General features: G+C 40.9%; 1 protein-coding gene across 6 annotated transcripts in view; it reads left to right on the forward strand.

The window, feature by feature from the left end:
* LOC149286095 (unconventional myosin-XVIIIa-like) overlaps positions 1-19,872 on the forward strand; it is a 128,108-nt gene that overhangs the window by 53,183 nt on the left and 55,053 nt on the right. For 4 of the 6 annotated variants that reach the window (XM_089494364.1, XM_089494365.1, XM_089494366.1 and 1 more), the window contains 10 exons: positions 1,475-1,486; positions 2,412-2,588; positions 4,832-4,922; positions 7,016-7,208; positions 8,836-8,922; positions 11,974-12,115; positions 12,309-12,468; positions 12,742-12,928; positions 13,195-13,432; positions 16,991-17,100. In XM_089494364.1, coding sequence (XP_089350490.1) covers positions 1,475-1,486; positions 2,412-2,588; positions 4,832-4,922; positions 7,016-7,208; positions 8,836-8,922; positions 11,974-12,115; positions 12,309-12,468; positions 12,742-12,928; positions 13,195-13,432; positions 16,991-17,100 — 1,397 coding nt within the window. The remainder of the gene's footprint in view (positions 1-1,474; positions 1,487-2,411; positions 2,589-4,831; positions 4,923-7,015; positions 7,209-8,835; positions 8,923-11,973; positions 12,116-12,308; positions 12,469-12,741; positions 12,929-13,194; positions 13,433-16,990; positions 17,101-19,872) is intronic. The other 2 variants (XM_089494362.1, XM_089494363.1) reach the window with 1 other exon arrangement.

A 19,872-nucleotide genomic window follows, 5' to 3' on the forward strand; every position in this document is an offset into this window, starting at 1 on the left:
TGGGGGGGGGGCTGGGGGGAAGCTACAACACTTTATTTTATTGCATGGAGCATGATGAATTCCCACCAGGCATTGAAGAAACAAGGCTTAATCAAAGTCTCTACTCCTCTTGCAATGGGGGATAGTAAGAGAGAAGGGAAATTACTTGGATAAACTTTCTCAGTGCAGATTTTTAGCACTTATCGTGAATTACATATTGTTATTTGAGCACACAGCGTTTTACCATAATCCAGTTCATTACTGGAAACAGTTCATGATCAGTTTCTTTCCCATTAGGAGCTATTTGTAAGACCCGAGGCAGTTTGAGCAAGCTGTGCCTCTGGGTGGAGTGCGAGAATGAAATAAATTAGTGTGGTCAATGAATGAAATATTTTATTTTATCCACTAGGTGGCAGTGCAAAGCAAGAAATAGACACAGCAGCAATAATTGCAGCTCCTAATTCCAGCCCTAAGGGCTCCATGTGCAATTATTGCTCAGCACTTAACAATAAACTAGACCAGGTCTCCACAGTAATACCAGAGATATTTAGTGTTTTTATCTTGTTGATAAAATACACAGAAGTGACCTTGTACACTTCAAATTCAAGTGAGCTAAACGGTGAATTGTATAACAGAACAATGCGCATACCCATAACTAAATAGGATTGTTATATTAATGTTAATGTATCTTACCCCATTTTTATTACTGGTGCCCTGATACTCAAAGGGGTTTATTCACTAAAGCGCGAGTTTGAATAAAAGTTGCTGAAGGATTATAAAGGGCTGATCTGGCCCTGGATAGTGCTTAGTTCAGTTAAGTTTCACAAAATGACCTAACTATGCCAAGTACTTGCATTTGTTAATCATCTTTGTTCTATGTCTTTATCGATATGAATATTTATACATTTATTGCATTAAATATTTCTCAACAGGTTATTTCAAACCGTTTCTGAATAGAGTCTTATTGCCGTATAATTTTTTTCACATGCTACATGTTTTACGTTGTTGCCTTAGCTGTATTTCTCATGCTTATTCTTGTCGCATGCCTTGTCTATGCCGTGTTGATGCGGATATCGGTTTGCATGCTAAAATATTTGACTTATCTTAAACCCCTGTTTAACTTGCATGGATACATTATTTTTAGGGTTAATCCACACCTTTTAACTGGTGAAGTATCACGGTATTTTATTGGGGGGGGGGGCTGTAATCCAGGAATCATTCATTCTTACTAAGATACACATTGAGCTCATTAAGAGTGTAATATACACACGATTGGATGTGGTATAGTGATCTACTATCAAAAGAAACTTAGAGTTTGGTCTTTCTATTGTAATCTCACGCGATGTCTAGCGCTGCACAGCCTGTAACGTAACTGCATCCTGTCCTAACTCTTTTCCAAGCTAAAGATCACAATGACTTTTTCATGTTTTTGTGTGTGTTTATTCTAATGGCTTGTTTTTATTTGCATGTTGCATGCTGCTCCGTTGCAATACAGAAGCAGATGAAGGTAAAACTCAAAGCAAAGATAAATGCTTTCTCCGTTTTCTTTGATGTCCCTCCAAGTCAATCATGTCTTCTCTTTTCAGTCTGAGACTCTGTGCAGAACGCCATGTGAAATAAGTTAATTGAGCCATTGCCACACATGCAGTATTTTTTTTTTTTCGTTTTCTCGCGCCTAGAAGTTGTCTGATTTACTCCTGCGTTGTCCCCAAAATTGCTTCATTTTAGCATCTCCAGGCCACCCACTGCCATACACAGCATCACACCAGAATCATAGCATTTCCATTCTACTCTGAAATTGCACAGAAACAAATTTGTTCTTTGCATTGGTATAGTTGTATGTTGTTTGCTCTTTCACGTTGCAACTCTCTCTCGTGTGTGTGGTCTTTCCATTCCTTAGAGGAACTGCCTGCTATTCCATGTTCTGAACTCACCCCATCTGGAGTGTGAGTGCTGCGAGTGAGTGTCTTTGGATGGCTTGTGCTCCTTTAACTCCCGGTAGACTGCATTTGTTTGACAAGTCCGATTCCCTCTCTGTGACTTTGAAAGCTGATCATTAATACGACCTGTGTTCCTTAACTACCATGCCCTATAAATCTTGTGTGGTGCGCTGAAAGCGTGTAATCTCACATGTAGGTTGGCGCATAAAAATGTGAAATATAATAGAAGCTTATCAGACGTGGAGTCCCTTTGCTCAGTAAAGCATTCATCCATGGAATTACCTGTACATATTATTCCAGAACTGTTCAATTCCAACCCTGGGATTTATTAGTCGAGGGTAATATGTGGTTTATAGCATCGTAATTTAGGTTATTAATTAAAGAAACACAGAGCTTTTGCCGCTGCTCACCAGCATTTTGGTTCACGTGTAGACTGCATACTGAGGTTTATGGAAGCCGTACCCCTCACCGATTTTGTATTTTGCCCCACAGCTGGCAGGAAGCAGTTTGCCAGGCATGAGTGGGCACAGAAAGCCGCGTACCTCCTGGGCTGTTCACTGGAAGAACTCTCCTCCTCCATATTCAAGCACCAACCTAAGACCAGCGGCCTACAGAAGTCGACGTCCTTTCGCCAAGGTCTGGACGATGGAAGCCAGGGAGACGGCACAGGTAATAAATCAACCATTATATCAAGGCACCAGGGCCATGTATGTGCATCCATAAACCGTTCATTTACCTCTGATGAGCTTAATACCGTTATACTAAAGCGTATTGTAATGCACTAGGGGAAATGGTTTGAGCGTATTAGTCACTAGCTTTGTGTAAAGCAATGTCAAGTGGTCTGCTGAGAAAGCTGACTCTAAAGAAACCGCTGTGTTCTGCTAGAATGAAGTACTGTAATTCTTTAAATTACAAGAACTAACTGTTCTGCAACATATTCTAATGCTAGATAAGGTACAGCACGTGAAGGAGAATACAGATAGAATGTAAGAAGACTATTGGCCTTTTAGGAGTTAATACATTATTCTTAATTACTAAAACGTCACAAACCAAAGCTCGTAATGAAAGTTTATTTTTCCTAAAAGTACTGATTTTCGTTGTACACCTTTTTTTATTTATAGATCTGACGTGTTTTGTCTTTCTTAAATAAAGTGATTTTTGAGAACTCTAGAAGAGCTTTGGCTTTAATCAGCAATAACATTTTCGGCAGCCGCAATCATGGCTTTTCAGTTACTTTCTACTGTCCGTTTTTCTAAATAACCCCTGGTAGCTAGTACTTCTTGAGACAAGAAATTATATCAATCTAGGCATGATGGGTACAAGTTGACCTCTGCTAAAAATACACTCGTGATAAAGAAGGCAAAATGTCATCTATAAAGTGTACAGGTCAAGAAGCTAGCGAATAGATGAAATCTTATGTGAGTGGACATGATGAGCTTTATATGCATCGTGGCCAGACATACTGTACATATTTCATATACATCATTGCATGATGCTTGCCTTCTGAACGTAGGAGGAAACATGGTGGCCGTTCTCCAGTAGTAATATTTTATCAAACAATGTCTTTAGCAGGACAAAAATATCCCATCAGGTGAATTGGGGTGCATCGTACAGTATGATGTTCAAAGCGAGGCACCTTGTTCCAAGCATATCTTACTCTTGGGTTTCCTCAAGAGAAATGTATAAATTTAAGAAGGAAAAAAAAAAGTAAAATTAAAGAACGCTGAGGGTATGACATTCTAACATTGTAACTGACACACATAGCATTCATATTATGCTTAATTATTGTTGCAGTCTTACACACAGCTCTTAAAATATGTCAATCTTCCCAAATCTTACATTGTATTGTTCACATACACAAAAACCCTCATGGTAACTGTTCAAGTACAAAAGTGTATACTACGGAAAAGCCATTTTAACGGCCTTTTCTCAGGATCTGTATGATTGCGCCTTCCTGTTCAGTTATCTCTGCTCTGTGAAGTCGCTGAATGTTGTGGATTGGTTCAGGCAGCCAGTTTCCTTAAGGTGGAATTATAAAGGATGCACTATAGACAATGGGGCTTATTCACTAAAGGGAGGGGTGTCAGGAGAGTTGTGATTTCTATCTCTCTGTCTCTTCACTATTTGTTATGGCCACACTGGCACGTTTTTCCAGCTGGCTCTATATAATGGTTGAGGAGGCTTTGAGGACATCTCACTGACCTAACTAATGATCATACAAGGCCAGCCAAGCTCTTCCTGCAGCGGAAACTCGTTCAGGTCGGCTCTTCATATTGTGCAGTGAAGTTAAGGACTCTCCTGTCAACTCCCCTAATGTTGGTAAATTAGTTGCTCTCGGTAAAATTTGAACTTTCTGTTGCAATTTGCTTTGAGTTATACGTGTTCACAGGCTTGGCTAGGGCTCTGTATGGATCAAAACATTTTCACCTCTTGATGATAGTCTCGGCTAGTGATATTGTTTGATTACATACAGAGGTAGCCTTTGCTACTATTAAAGCAGTATAGAGTTATAAAGATTACGAAAGACTTACACAAGGGGAACTTTGAAAGGGCAGCTGGCCCTTCTGGAGCTTCTATCATAACTAAAACTATTCAAAACTACCTATAGCTTGTGTGTTTTTGGTTTGAGTGAGTAAGTAAAGGGGATGTTGTACATTAGGGAAGCTAAGAACCATTGGCAAAAAGTGGCAGATCTAGCATATTGGTTAGATGACCTGATGTTGTCTTTCACTCTCTGTCCCCTATCCTTACATATGTGACCTGAATCATTTCCCTAAAGCCCCCCATCGGCTTCCACAATCCATGTCTTTGCTTTTTAAGGTTCTTCAGGATTACAGCAAGATTCTGACAATGCTAGTCATGTGCTTATTAAAACACTGCTATAATAATTACTCACATTTGTTTCACTAAAGGGTCCAAGCTGTCTGCGTTGGATTGCCTCGAAGGCATGGCTTCTGGCTTATACTCTGAACTCTTCACTCTGCTCATCTCATTGATTAACAGGTAGGTCTACCGGCTAACCAACATGAACCTCTTTGGGTAATAGTCCCTATTTTTTTTTTTTTTTTTTTTTTCCAAGTCTCCGTTTAATAAAAGATCAGGTATACAACAGTGTGTTACATCCGAAAACATACCAAAAGGCACAGGTATAGTACAGAAGCACAATGCACTGCAAAATAAATCACGATGAATCAATGGTCATAGGCAAACGACATATCGGTTCACAGGGCGATAATCATGCATGACAGAGAGCATCGTGACACGGAACGAAAGGGAGAAGTATGCAAAAGTACATAGTGTGGAGCAGAGGTGCTCAATAGACAGGTTAGATAAGTGGAGATCAGTGTCCAACAAAGACCCCCTCAACACAATGCGTATGGTAAAAAGGCACATAAGTAAGCACATGGAAATGTCCGTACGGAGAGAGCAAACAAAAACAAACAAAACAAAATCATGAACACAACATAAAAATCAGAGTCAGATGGCGCGTGTCGCTACAACCACATAACACCTAAGTGCTAGCGAAGCAGCCGAGGGACACAAAGAGAGGGGAACACCCAGAGCAGGGAAGGGTGAGCCGCGCAAACGGACCCAGGGGTGGCAAACCCACACGACCGAAGGGGCCCCTCAGGCGGACTGTAAAAGAGCAGGAAAGCGCGGGGAAGAGGTGAGCTCCTTCCACCAGAACCAGCGCCTGATGAACAAATATTCCTTGCCCCTGGAGGCCCACACCAACTCCTCCATGTGGGCAATAAAGTTCATCCTGCTGACCCAAGCCTGGATCGGCGGAGTGTCACGGCTTCTCCAAAAACGGGGGATAACAGCTTTGGCCGCACTTAATATATGGTACGTCACTGAGTGTCTATAAACAGCGACCGGGAGCGATGTATGGTGCAAGAGAGCCGCCTCGGGGGTCAGCACATAATGAGGGTCATTTACTTCCCGAATCACCCCTTCCACTAGCCTCCAAAAGGGGGTAACCAAGGGGCAAGACCACCAAATATGTAAAATAGTGCCAGGGCCCGTCTCACACCTCCAACAACAGTCCGGGACATCCGGGAGGAATTGATGTAAAGCGTGTGGGGTGCGATACCACCGAATCAATAACTTGTAGGAGGTTTCCTGGATTCTACTTGAGATAGCGCCCTTATGAACCAACTGAATAATCTTATCCCATACCTCATCCCCGGAGAGAGCCGGGAGATCCCGTTCCCAAAGGGCCAGGAAATACGGCTTAGAGGAGCACTCAAGAGTAAGGAGGATGGAGTACAGTGTGGAAACCAGGTGGGGCGGCTCAGACTTAGAGGTGCACAGGCGTTCAAATTCCGTCAGAGGTCTGCGGTAACTCATCAAGCACGGTAAAGAAGCAATAAAGTGGCGCATTTGGGCATAAAAAAAGGTGTCTTGCGGGCGCGGGTAATAGTCCCTATTGCCTCTCTTGATGTCTCTCTGATGTAGAAAAGCATTTATTAAAAAGCCAAGTTGTGAGTAACTGCTGCCATTCCTTCACGTGTCTCATGGAGAAATGTAATGCTATAGACGGGGAGGCGTTCACGTTATATCGGTACAGCACCGCTTCCTACTCCAAATAGCTGCGCAGCATTCAGGGAAATGGAGTGTGCTGGCGCTTTGCAGTGCATCGCAATCCGGTGCTGCACTAAGTAAAAGTTATTTATGGGCTCATGTTCATAACCAGGCTTCAGATCTTTATATATGCAGCTTAAACGCTGGCTGATGTTTTTACAGGCTGGGAAAGGAGGAGAGTGTATTTAGTGCTGAGCCCCGCACACACATCTTGCGGATAGGCTGCGCTCGGAGTTATACATGTTCGCTTCTTTTTCGTATCGTAGTTGTTAATATTATTGTTGATGGCGGGTGTAAATTTATGTGCAGCAGCTGATGCCCATTATTCTTATTAGAACAAGCTGGTGAAATTCCCCAAGGGTGTCCGCGAGACCATTTCTGGTGCCCTCCACTCCTCCCGTCAGATATTTATAGCGTGCGCGCTGTATTACTAATTAATGGATGTGTTTGGTGTACTCAAGAACGTGCACTGGGCTGACCTAAAGCGTTATGCTGTGTTCTTTCTCCTACAGAGCCCTGAAGTCCAACCAGCACTCTCTCTGCTCCATCATGATCGTGGACACCCCGGGATTCCAGAACCCCGAGCTTGCCAAGCAGGGACGGGGGGCCACCTTTGAAGAACTGTGTCACAACTACGCTCAGGAAAGGCTGCAGTCTCTCTTCCATGAGAAAACCTTTGTTCAGGAGCTTGAGCGATACAAGGAGGTATTATTAAGGTTCTATGGCACGACAGTCTCACAGCTCCCTGTTGGCTACCCATGTGCTACAAATGAAGTCGCGCTAACCCGAGAATGGCTTAATACAGTCATAGTTTATTCATTAATGCTGTATATGAAGAGTACACAGTAGCACAAGGTCACCGTTGCTCCTCTCTGAGATGCAATATGTGAGTCTGTTGAGATTAAGCTCACAATTTAGATTTACAGATTCGTTTTGTGCTCTTCTTTTCTAATTTATGAAGCAAAAGTTTTAGACGTTAACTTATGGTTTTCTTAATAACCTGATGGGTTTTTTTTCTTGAAGGCAGAGAGCAGTAAACCATTTCTAGGAGAGCCTGTTGTGGCTCCATTAAGTATTCATAATCTTCTTATATTTAATTTATACCATATTTAATCCCACCAGCATCCTAAATAAAGAGAAGCTTTAACCCTTGGTTAAAGAAACAGTTACAAAGATATTTATATATATATGTCTTTTTATGTAGGAATTATGGTAGAAAAAAAGTATAATATTTTATAATTTACATATTTGTGTAAATGCTGTTACTTCTGGAGCTTGTTCTTCTGTTGGAGCTGCCTTCCCTTAATCCCATATGCCAAAAGAAAGATAATCATTCAAACATACACATGCCTTCCATTACAAACCGCATAGAAGTTTGCAGTCCTTATTGCGGGTGTTTTTATGGTGGTTTTCTCTCTACTGCCAATGCTTGGTAAACAAACCAATAATATAACTATAAGGGTTGCAGAAAATGTAGAACCCAACGACTCGGTATCCCTGTAGGATATCTGTCGTGGGGAATTTGTTTGAAAACCATGCTTTGCATTTTCACTTTCACTCAGGAGTTCCAGGTAACGGACAGCTTCGTATGGTTATTATTATATTCCCAAATTAATACATATCCGATCCATCTTCTCCAAGCAGCGGTGTTCGCGGAAACCTAACCTGTTCCCCTCCTTAAAGTGCCCATTTCGCCTGGTCCTCTCGTTGCTTCTTTGACATCTTTCTTCAATTACTTGTCATTAGTTTCTTCGTTAATGACAACCTTAAGTATAGAGCTCATTCCTTATTCCGTCTGATAGCCATTCTACTGTAGATGGACCTTTTAATTAGACCTAATTGGTGGAATAATTTGGTGCAGGGGTTTCTCGGAGCACTCTGTTTGAAGATGTTCCCTTGACATAATTACTGCGGTACAAAAACCGAATATGCCTTTGGACACTTGCATAATTACAGAATGGCGTGTGTCTTTCCATCTGCAATTAGTACACTCTTTATATTTACCTTTTGGTGTGTTGCAGTATCTTTTAAAGCTATGTTAATATCATTGTTCATTGATTACATTGTTTATTTATCCAAACTGTTGAGTTAGTTGTCAAATGAGTGCTCCATTCTCAAAAACCACCCTTATTGACTACGCTTTGAACAACTTTTCATAGTTATTCACAGTGTCGTGTCGGCGGCTGAAAGTCCCCATAAAGAGCAAGAATGTATTCCGAGAATTCCCTGCACCGTCTTGTAAATTCATAGACTAATTACAACATGATCTCTAATGATGCCTTAACTTTAATCTTAGCCTTACTGATACTAATCGCTCATCTGTCCCCTCTAGGAAAACATAGAGCTTGCTTTAGATGAAATTGAGTCCAGTACATCTGGCTCAGTAGCTGCTGTAGACCAAGCGTCGCATCAAACACTGGTAAGCAAGACAAGGGGGCGATAATTACCGACCAATGCCCCTCCTAGTCTTTTATTATTGTGTGTCTTATCTGTGATTGCGAAATGGATCCAAGGTGAAAACTTTTGTGTACAAGATGAGACCGCTTCCGTTTAAGAATTCATGTCAGGCTGAGATGCTACGAGGCTGATTGCACGGTAAGTAATAATTACAAACAAACAGAAGCCGGTAATTTTTCAAGCAAAAAATGCCAAGATCATCGTTACCTTTAACCTAGGTAAAAGAAAACATTTGGACGTCACTTTTTATTGTACTTCTAGAAGAATTTTGTATATTCTCAGCCGTTAAATACTCGGGTAAACAAGGCTGAGCTGCTGTTTTCTTTCCGCCTGGCTAAGATGCTAAGAAAGAATCACGCTTTTATTAAATCCGACCGCTTCGGTTTGCTTTGGGTGTAAATTAATATAAAAAGTAAGAGAAATACTTGCCGAGTTTAATGCGATGTGACAAGTGACGCATGATTCATAGAAATGTTGATGTCGAATGTTGGTGGCTGGAGCAGTTGAGTGCGTTTCAAAGCAGTTCATTAATAACCATATGCTCAGATCTGGCAGGTTATGTAGCCAAGGTGCAGGCAGAGAGCAGTAAAGTATTTCCACCCAGGAGAGCCTGTTGTGGCTGTATAAATGATTCATTCCAGTCTTTATTTATAATTTATATAGTATTTATTCCATCGGCTGTGTAAATAAAGAGCTGCTTTAACCCTTCTTAAAAGAAACAATAACAAGGGAAAGAAAAGCATTTCAGATTCAACTCCAAGAGCTTGGAGTTGAAACATTGTGGAGGAGGCTGAAGCTCCGGGGAGGATCCTAAAGCCCTTTCCTCATTTCTTTTGGGTCAGGGTCAGGTAAACACTGTTTTTTTTTGTGCAATCCCTCCTGCAAGGTTGAATCTCATAATGTCAGACTGTAAAAATGCCCTTTACTTCAACTACTTCACTTCAATTGTATTACTTTTTTAACCTCTCGAGTGGCGGAGGTATGTACTCTGGAAACATTCTTAGACTACGTTACATGATATGTCTGTTTATTTAATTGGGCTTTGAGGCAACATATAAGCAAATGCTCTAGACTTATCCTAAGCCTCGCTTGTCGGCCGAAGCCTTAAGTACCCTGTGGGTTCATATGACCCTTATCTTCAGCTGTAGACCTCTTTGCTTTTTACATCAGGGCAAATCATTGGAGTTGTAGTATGGTGAACAACATGATGTTTTAAATAAAAACACTACTCCTTTCAACCTCATCTATACAGAATGATTGTAGCCTGCCTATTACTAATTGAACCATAGCATAAAGGTCACCCATTGATGCAGACATGTCCCTTTCGTTATGTGGTTCTGCTAGGATCCTTGTAGTTCAAAGTGTGAAAGTAGCAAAAGTTTTTGGGGAGCGTTGGGAAATTAAGTTTTGGTTTTCATATTTTATGAAGCGGCTATACATAAATAGAAGCGAGAGATTTACTGTAAGCAGTTGTGGTTGTCGGTCTAATGACGAGGCCACATCTCCATGGGATCTGGAGCCGAAGTTAATCCTGACACTTAATGAGAGTTTGTGGGAACAAATTGTTTAGCTGTCATATTTTCGTCTCTCAGTAGCATAAAACAATTCTTATTAGAGCAACAATCGGGACCCGTAAGTGGCTTCTATACCATGAAATCACGGAGCAGCTACACTTTAAAATACATGGCAATTATTTTCCTTATCTCTGAGACATGCGACATCTTGGATGCTGTTGTATCTCTGTTGTTTTAAAGGAGCCTTGAAACTCTTTTTAATGAATAGGTGAAGCAGATTGTTAGTTTGCTTTATGATCTTCTTAAGGTGTAAATGGTGGTTCCATGAGAAGTTGGAACGGGTATTGCCCATGTACTTAGTCTCACCTCCCTTCTATTTCTTAACCTTTATTCATACAGAGACAGAAGTGTCCAGGGATCTGAGGGCTGCCACAATATGTATGCGCACATTCTGTATTAGAGTCCGGTACACATTCTAAGAGTGTCTACAGTCCCAAGATCCATACAAGATTGATCTCCATGTGCTGATGATATTTAAGCCTGATAATGCTGATGTCAAGATCAGGGGCAGTACCAATAGACCAACATTCAGTGTCATAGAATAAATGAAAAATTTTCCTTTTGACTGCTCCATCAACTTAGTTTGTCGCACAGCGCATATGCTACCCTTTATATAACAGGACATCAGCTGGCTTTTTACGGTGTGATTCAAGGATTATACACACAGCTTCCCTTAATTTCACCCATTGGTCCGTAATATTTTTCTTCCCATCCTTAAGTAGTAACGGAATTCTGAAATGTAAGTTTGTAAGATCACAAAACCCAGATTTTATGGATATATCTACTTAAGCACAATAAAGCTGCTTGAAATCAGGCAGGGATATTGTAGAAGTGGAACCAAGAATGGTTTCTGTTATTGTTGTGGATCATATTTAGGAAACCTGAACTTCCCGATAAATTTTATTTGTAGGAAAAATAAAAAAAATCTTAACTAGATGCAACAACAGTTTGTGAATAATAAATAAATAAATATATATATATATATATATATATATATATATATATATATATATATATATATATATAAATGTGTATTTTGTGTCTGGCCTTTATATATTTTAACACTGGTTCTGTAATTTTAACCTTGTTGGTCCTTTGATTGCTTTATTAAGAGAACGAGAAACCAGACCAAAGCATTTTACATCAAAATAATGTGTTTTCAGTATCATCAGTATTAAGTATCCTTTTCTCTGTTTTTAAAAAAAATAAACACATTTTTTTTTAAAAAAGGACACACACTCCTTTTATCATTTTTTCACCTTTTCCTGACTGCTATTTTATCAAGTTTGGTCAACAATTAGAGCCAAAGCTGCTTTTCGAGAGGAAAGGGAAAGGAGTCCAGGTTAACATAAGACAAATTAGTTGTAGTGCTACCTTGTATGTTAAAAGTAAGAAGAAGGCAGCAGTGGACATGATTTTTTTTCTTCTTCTTGCCACAGGTAAGATCTCTTGCAAGAACTGATGAGGCCAGAGGTCTTCTTTGGCTGCTAGAAGAAGAAGCATTGCAGCCTGGTGGCAATGAGGACACCCTACTGGAACGCCTCTTTACTTACTATGGACCTCAAGAAGGAGACGAAACAGGTGAGAAAAACCCAATCTATGCAGCTTGTTTTATATCTATACATATATTCTTGGCTATATAGATATAAGGAATCCCCAGAATACCTATTTTATTATTTTTTACTATAATACTCTAGATTTATGCCCCTGTATTCTCCATAAGTGTAGTATTTCTCTGTAATCATGACTTTTCTTTTGCATTGTGTACAACAAGGTAAAAAACCCCTTCTTAGAAGCAACAAGCCACGACACTTCTTGATGGGTCATAGCTATGGAACCAACTGGGTAGAATATGATGCTACTGGGTGGTTGAACTATGTCAAGCAGAACCCGGCTTCCCAGAATGCTGCTGTCTTGCTGCAAGACTCCCAAAAGTAAGTTCACTGGTTGAGATCAGTACCGATGTCCAGTCTCTGTATGCCCCTTACACTTACCACAGTTTTGCATCCTATCTCCAGTACAGGCTACAAAAGGGTAGAACTGTGCTCCATAATTAGCTGTAATTAACTTTTGTCGTATGCAGGCCTTTATAAGAGACAGGCAGATGAACTTCCGTGGAGTCCATTGTATTTATTAACCGTGATGTTTTCCTCCAGTGTCACCATCTTTTAGTTTTAAAAATACATGCATCTTCTGATTCTTACCAGGAAAATAATTAGCAGTCTATTTGCTGGGAGAACAGGGACAGCTACAGTTTTATCTGGATCAGTGGCTGGTTTAGAGGGGGGATCTCAACTGGCCCTGCGAAGAGCCACCAGCATGAGGAAGACCTTTACTACTGGGGTGGCTGCGGTGAAGAAGAAGTCACTATGCATACAAATAAAACTTCAAGTGGTAAGTGGGACTTCTCAAATACAGGTGTTGTCCAACATAAATAGCCCAGTAAATCCCTTAGGTGGTTCATAGTCAACGTCAAGGACCTATCGGGCATTTTATGTAATGTTGGTATATTTAGTTATCTGAAAGTTAGGTGTGTGTGCTGGTTAGAGTGTACTACATTTACACACAGTCACACTTTAGTTGTGAAATAGTTCTGCACTTATTGTAATCTTATTTGCTGCATCTCTAAAAATGTATGTTTTGTGTTCCTTTTTCTATAGGATGGTTTGATTGACACAATCAAGAGGTCTAAGATTCACTTTGTTCACTGCTTTGTCCCCAAAGTAGACTCCATGAGTCTCAATACCCGCTTGGTCACAGCTGCCCGGGTTGGGTCCAGTGAGTCTGACCTCTCTGGGGAACGCTGTGATGCAGAGCTCATGCAGATAGATGTCCCTCTCCTGCGGGCTCAGATCCGCGGATCTCGACTCTTGGATGCTTTACGCATGTACAGACAAGGTGAGCTTCACAAAGGGGTGTTAAATCCAACAGTGTTATCACCATTGAGTTGTTATTCACAACCAATATAACCAGCATAAAAATAGTTTGGCAGAGGTGTTGGTATAATGGTTTTTTTTTATATACAATTACTTACAAGATATGCGAACCAGAGATTGGCTGTCGCCTTGTGGCCTGGGTAGGCAAATAAAGCTAAGCGGACCAGTGCCATAATGAGTAGACTTGTGCAAATGGGGGGATTGAGATTCGGACAAGTATTTGGCTTTTAGTCCATTCATTTTCCTGCCCTTTCGGTTCAGACAAATGTTGGAGGTTTTCCATACAGAAATGAAATTGTCACTCATTTGCTCTCTCTCAATTTCTCCTTACCTTCTCTGCCAACTGCTTCCATATCCCTATCTCCTTTACCGCTCCTCTTCAGTATCAGCCCTGTTATCCAGTTACTTCTGCAAAACGATGGAGCCTCCGCTTATACTCTCTCCCGGTTGGTGCGTGCCAAGGTTCCGTCCTTTTTGCGGAAGTACTCCAAGAAGCCAAAGTATTGTAGACGGATTAGAGGAGAGAAGTGGATAAACGCTTCTCTTTCTCCGTGAATCTGTCTGAAATATTTTAGCCTCTTGGTGTACTTCTGCAAAAGGGGTGGAGTCACAGCGCCCACCACCCCCTCCCCTGTTCCAATCGCATAAGAGAGTGTGCACAGAGGCTCCCCCCCTTTGTGAAAGTACCTGGATAACAGAGCGGAACGAGGAAAGAACAAGAAGAGGCAAGAGAAGAAGCAAAGCTCTGGGGAAAAGGAGACAGGGACACATTGAGAGAGAGTCTGAGAAAAATGAAGCTGCAGTTCGGAGCTTTCTGCTTCATTTCCGTTTGTTTATTTGGACCAACCCTGTTTGAAGGACAATTGCTTCCTTGCGCCAGCCCTCCCCGTTCAATCTATTAATTTGTAATTTGTAGGCCTTTTATATAAATGTTTCTGCAGATGTATACGAGAAATGCAGCGTTTTGGAGAGCTTTTACTGATACAAGAACAACCTTGATACAATATTGCCAGACACAACATTTTAATTTCTTTATAATGTATTAAGTGCCATCCAGAACAGTCTTTTATGTTTCCAGACCAGTGTTGCTGACCTTGAAGGTAACCATGTTACAAGCAAACATTGGTCTTCTAGTGCTAGGAAATTGAATTTCAAATTGATTCTGTGATGACCTTTTTAACCCCTTAATGACAAATCCCGTACATGTACGGGCTCAAAATGCATTGTTTTCGATGGGTTTAGGGACCGCCCATTGTCCTTAAGGGGTTAATATAGGAATAGTAAGTACTTCTATAAGAAAGTAACAAATCAGGTGAAGTTAAACATGCCAAACAGAAGTATGTTTGCTAAATTTAGCATGCGAATAAGAAGAACAAACTAGCCCGTGGCAGCTATTTGCTGTAATTGGTGAGTCGCAATGACATTTAAATATTTCATCTCACTGACTTAACTATGCATTATGCAGGGTCTCTTATCGTGTACAGAGTGGTTTAGCTGGGAAAAAGGGCTTCATCTAACCTTGGCTCCCCTACAAAGTGAATGAAATAGCAGTAATGGGTGTGAAATAATACCATGTGAGTGCAAAGAATATTTAAATTGAGGCGTTGATAAACGAGAGCAGGCTGAGGATGAGTGTTGATGCCCAACAACTGATGTTGAAGGGCACCATTTTCAGACTCTAAATTTCTTAAATCTAAAAATGTGTATTTCACCCTTTAACAACGCCTCTACCAGTGCAGTCTAGGTGGACCACGCTTTCTACCCATCAAGGTCACAGTATGGAGATTACGCACATATATAATATACACATCTCACATGCACACAACATCACGTACACATAAAATACATTTTATAATGTAGAAATTATTAGCCTCAGGAACAATGCTGATTTCAGATTAAATAATATATTTATATTATAATATAGATACAGTCATTACCAGTCATAAGCAGTCTGAGACAATTAACCCCCTCTATTACTAGACATGGGCAGTCTGACCATTAGCCCCCTCTGTTATCAGACTACACACACACACACACACACACACACATCACACAGAGGGTTTCTTACCTGGTGCTGGCTGCAGCTTACACTGTGCTACATTAGCAGGGCCAATCGGTAGAGGCTTCTGAACTATCAGCCAATCAGGAGAGTTGAGATGCCTCTCCTGATTGGCTGAGACCTCTTTCGCACTAGTGAGAGCTCCTCCTCCAGTCCACTCTAATTATTGGTCCAGGGAGGGAAACTTTGTGTCGCCAAGCGGACCCCCCAGGACAGCCGGGCCCTTTAGAACTGTAATGTTGTAACTTGTAACCCACTGATGACAGCTCTGGCTCCTGTAATCCTCCGCTTGCTCCGTGTTTATGGAGCTGCCTAATCAGGTACCTGTGTTGTTCCGCATGTAGCAGAGAAGACAGAAGATTAGTTTCTATTCAAGCTCGCTGTCAATAAAACCTTTTAGATTTTTATACGTGACTCATTATGGGTAAAAGAAAGCAAATGTGTTAATATAAATAAATGGGTCCCTAAAAATCGATACACATCTCCAGGAATGGATCAATACAGGCGTCCTACCAAGCTGGTGCTGGATGCTGCATCAGTCAATAGATGACGACAGATTTGGAGACAGAACACAAGCATTGAGGTCTCACCAGTCAATTGAAGTGGAATTCGCAAACAATTGTGAACAAAAGCTGTTCTTCCAATAACCATCGCAGGGCTTGATTTAATTACACACACAATCACATTCAAGTCTCCGATCTCACGTATAAATGAATTTCAGACTGTTTTCATGACATGTTTGCAGACATTGCTCCACCACGCAAACCAGCCTTGTCGGGGCCTTTATCTAGTTAATCTGAAGGAAAACCGTTTTATTTTCCGCCTGTGTCAACTCGGGCATGTAAAGGACTGACATTGGAGTTGTAATGTAAAACATTTAACGTATAGGTACAGGTAGAGATAATCAACTCGTTTCTCACAGCAGTGAAAAGGTTAAAGCACTAACGTAGTAAGAAATGTTTAATATTTTATAATTATTATATGTTGGGCTAGGAAAGGGCCTAGAGATGGAGGCGTACTAGGCAGGTTGGGGGGGAGGGCAACAGCCCCTCTACCAACCAACCTGTAGCATGTGGGGTGATTAGTGTGCCGGCCGGGGAGATAATCTCCCCTGTTACTGGCCAACTTTCACTATGAACGTCTGGCTAGCTGTCCTCCATGGGCCTCTGGCGACTGGGGAGCTTCTCTGGCTTAGGCCCGGACAAAGCAACCGACCTAAATACATCATCGCTTAGGAATCTGTTAAACATATCAAAGGAAGCCATTAATTAAAATAGTTGATAATGTGTGTGATGTGTTTGGTAACCAATCCTCGAAAGGGGGTCTTAAATAGCTATACTGTAGTTTATGCTTTGGGGTAAAACAATGAGCTTTTCATTAGATATGAGAATCGGGAAACCTACAATGTGTTTATTGTTCTTAAGAACCTAACCACCAAACCTTCCATTTTGCATCCTCCAGGTTACCCTGACCACATGGCGTTCTGTGAATTCAGGCGTCGATTTGATGTTCTTGTTCCCCACCTCACCAAGAAGCATGGCCGCAACTATATCGTTACTGATGAGAAGAGGGTATGTACATGGGGAGTGCTTTGCTTTCAAAGAAACTGTTTGCATGCACTCGTATATTCTTGAATGGTTTATATAAGGCTGGCAAGTCACTGGCAAGTTACAGTCTAAAACTAGAGGGTCTAAGACCAAAGACCTGATTAGGTTTGTGGTTTTTGCAGCAGGAGACATGGACACGGTAGACGGGCAAACTTGTTCTGCTGTCAAATTCCATGTTTCTGCTGTGGCAAAAAGTAGAGCCTGTTTTCTTTCTTCCATGAAAACCATTTGACTGATGAAGGGTAAAAAAAGGTGAAACAAAGGTCTTTCATGTCAAAGTGGCAGGGTTGCACTTCATTGAGAGGAAGATTTCCTCATTGCATTTAGTTAACCATGCAGCTTACTTGCTGTCAGGTGTGTATAACTTGCTTTTTTCATTTTTTAAATGTATTAAATACATCATCGTTGTAACCTGTAATTAAATTGTTATACTTTGTCTGAAGTGAAGCGTTCAGCTTTTGTGCATAACAGAGCCACCTTCTCAGCCTTGTCATAAAGTAAGATTTTTGGCAGCAACCAATAGAATGTACTTGCTGACTCGACCATTCCATTGGTTTATACGGTGAAAAGACTAGTTTTAGCACTAAGACTAGAATTACTTTATACATAATAATGAAGTTTCCACTTGCTGAATTCACTGTACATTATAAATTGCCCTTCCTGAAAAACGTCTCTGAAAGAATGACTGATCAAGCCCTGTATGATGCATAATATAATCAGTGGTGTGACTTTTATGAACTATTATTTCTTTATACAGAGCAAGCCAGGCTATTATGGCAGCAGAAGCTCACTAGGGATGGCCCTTTATAATGTAAAGTGAAGTCAGGTCGATGAAAATGCAGACCTAGCAACTCTCTTTAGTGAATGAGCACCTTTCTGAATAGCTTTTTACAATTCGGTCTTGACTAATAAGTGTTTTTATATAAATGAAAGCACGGTGCATTGGATAAATGAAAGCACGGTGCAGGTAGTATCCAGCGCTGTGTTTTGTACTTTGCATTTTGTTCAGCATACCGTCTCTTTTGTAATGGCGGTGTTTTAGCTTTTCCGTTATCTCTTCTGCTTTGGTTTTTTCCCATGCTTGTAAGATGTGCAGAATGCTGTAGAGATGCTTCGAAACTTCATGAGTTTGGTAGTTAAATACCTGGGGGCGATTTCTATTGTGAAATGATGATCAAACCGAGCAGCATCTGTTTCTATAGCAGAGCTCTGTCGTTCACCACAGCGCTATGCGGCCATGGCCAGCGGCGCCACAGTTAGATACAGAACCTTCTCGTTTTTGTAGAGCACCAAAACCTTCGAATTTACATGTGCTCTTCATGTTCAAACCACCCCACAGCAGCCTGGACTTCAATAGGTTAAAAGAAACATTTAAGTTAGATTTCTGATTCCTCTTTTTTTTTCTTTTGTTTGGTTGTTAAAGAAATGCAAAATATCTGCATTAAACCTGCTGTGAAAAAATAAAAATACAACATGGACTCCGATATCAAGACGCCATCAATGTCCCATAATACAGGTTTTTCGTATATGGGCAGTTCAGATAAGAGATACTCACACCTGGGGGGGGTCAGGAAAGTGCCTGCTACTGGTGTCTGACCTCTCCTGTAGTCCCATGGAGCCTTTCCATGCCTCCAGCTTCTCTGCCGTGACGCAGTGTGCCGTGCGACTGGCCGGTGTGGTGTATCTCCACCATTATCCAACACCGGCACACCAGATCAGTTATCTGAAATTATCCTTTATCAGAAATGCTTCTGGTCCCAAGCGTTTTGGATAAGGGATACACAGCATGTATAGTGCCAGATTCACATTTTAGGTGTTTGATGGTAAATAACCCAGAATTCAGATTAATATTGGTGGATCAGTGGCTGAAGTATGCTTTCTAGCTAACAGCCTTAGAGTTCCCAGTATACGTACACAATAGGGTTTCTGTGAGGACCAATATTAGAATTTTGTAGACTTATTACATTGAATTTTCTAGATGAGCGTTAAATGGGTTAATGTTTTAAAGCGTACCATTGCTTGCTTCTTTACAAGGTTAATCTAGAAGTTGATATGAGGTGGTTAGGTAGAGTTCCATGTATTTTTAAAAAAATTATAAATTATGTATAGGTGCCTATATTTGGGTCCAAAAATACTTAAATATATATACATGCCTGGAATCTCTAAAAAGGATAGCTTATGGTTAGGCTCCCCGAGATGAGTGCTACCTATTACTCTCTTGGCCCCATCAAGTTGTAGTTCCATCGATTACTCTCTTATCCCCACCAAGATGAGTGCTACTCATTACTCTTATTCCCATCGAGTTTTAGTTCCACCCATTACTCTCTTAGCCCCACCAAGCTTAGCGCTGCCCATTCCTCTTTTATTGCCACCTTAATTTTCCAACCCTGCCCCTCTGGCTTCTAACACTTTTTAGTTGAAGCAAAAAAAATATTGTAAGAATAGTGAAATGCTTTATAGTAGCAAAGGTTATTATGTTATTGTATGACGCTTCAATCCTTTAATCCTGATGACCTATCCAGCTTAATCTGTAGGTGGGAATTTTCAAAGTCTACAGCTAAATTTTTATCATCTGAGTACATTGATGTCCCAAAATTCACACTCGCATGCTGATCTGAATTCCATCAGGGAGACAGGATCTGTTTTAGGAAAGCTTCTATCTCCTATCCGTTGTTTCTTCCAATAAATTTCTGGATACAGAAAAGAGGTTTACGTACAGACAGGACCAGGGGACTA

Source organism: Sceloporus occidentalis, unplaced genomic scaffold (assembly GCF_023333645.1).
Source record: "Sceloporus occidentalis isolate IW3139 unplaced genomic scaffold, rSceOcc1.0.p SCAF_72, whole genome shotgun sequence".
NCBI classification, from domain to species: domain Eukaryota; kingdom Metazoa; phylum Chordata; class Lepidosauria; order Squamata; family Phrynosomatidae; genus Sceloporus; species Sceloporus occidentalis.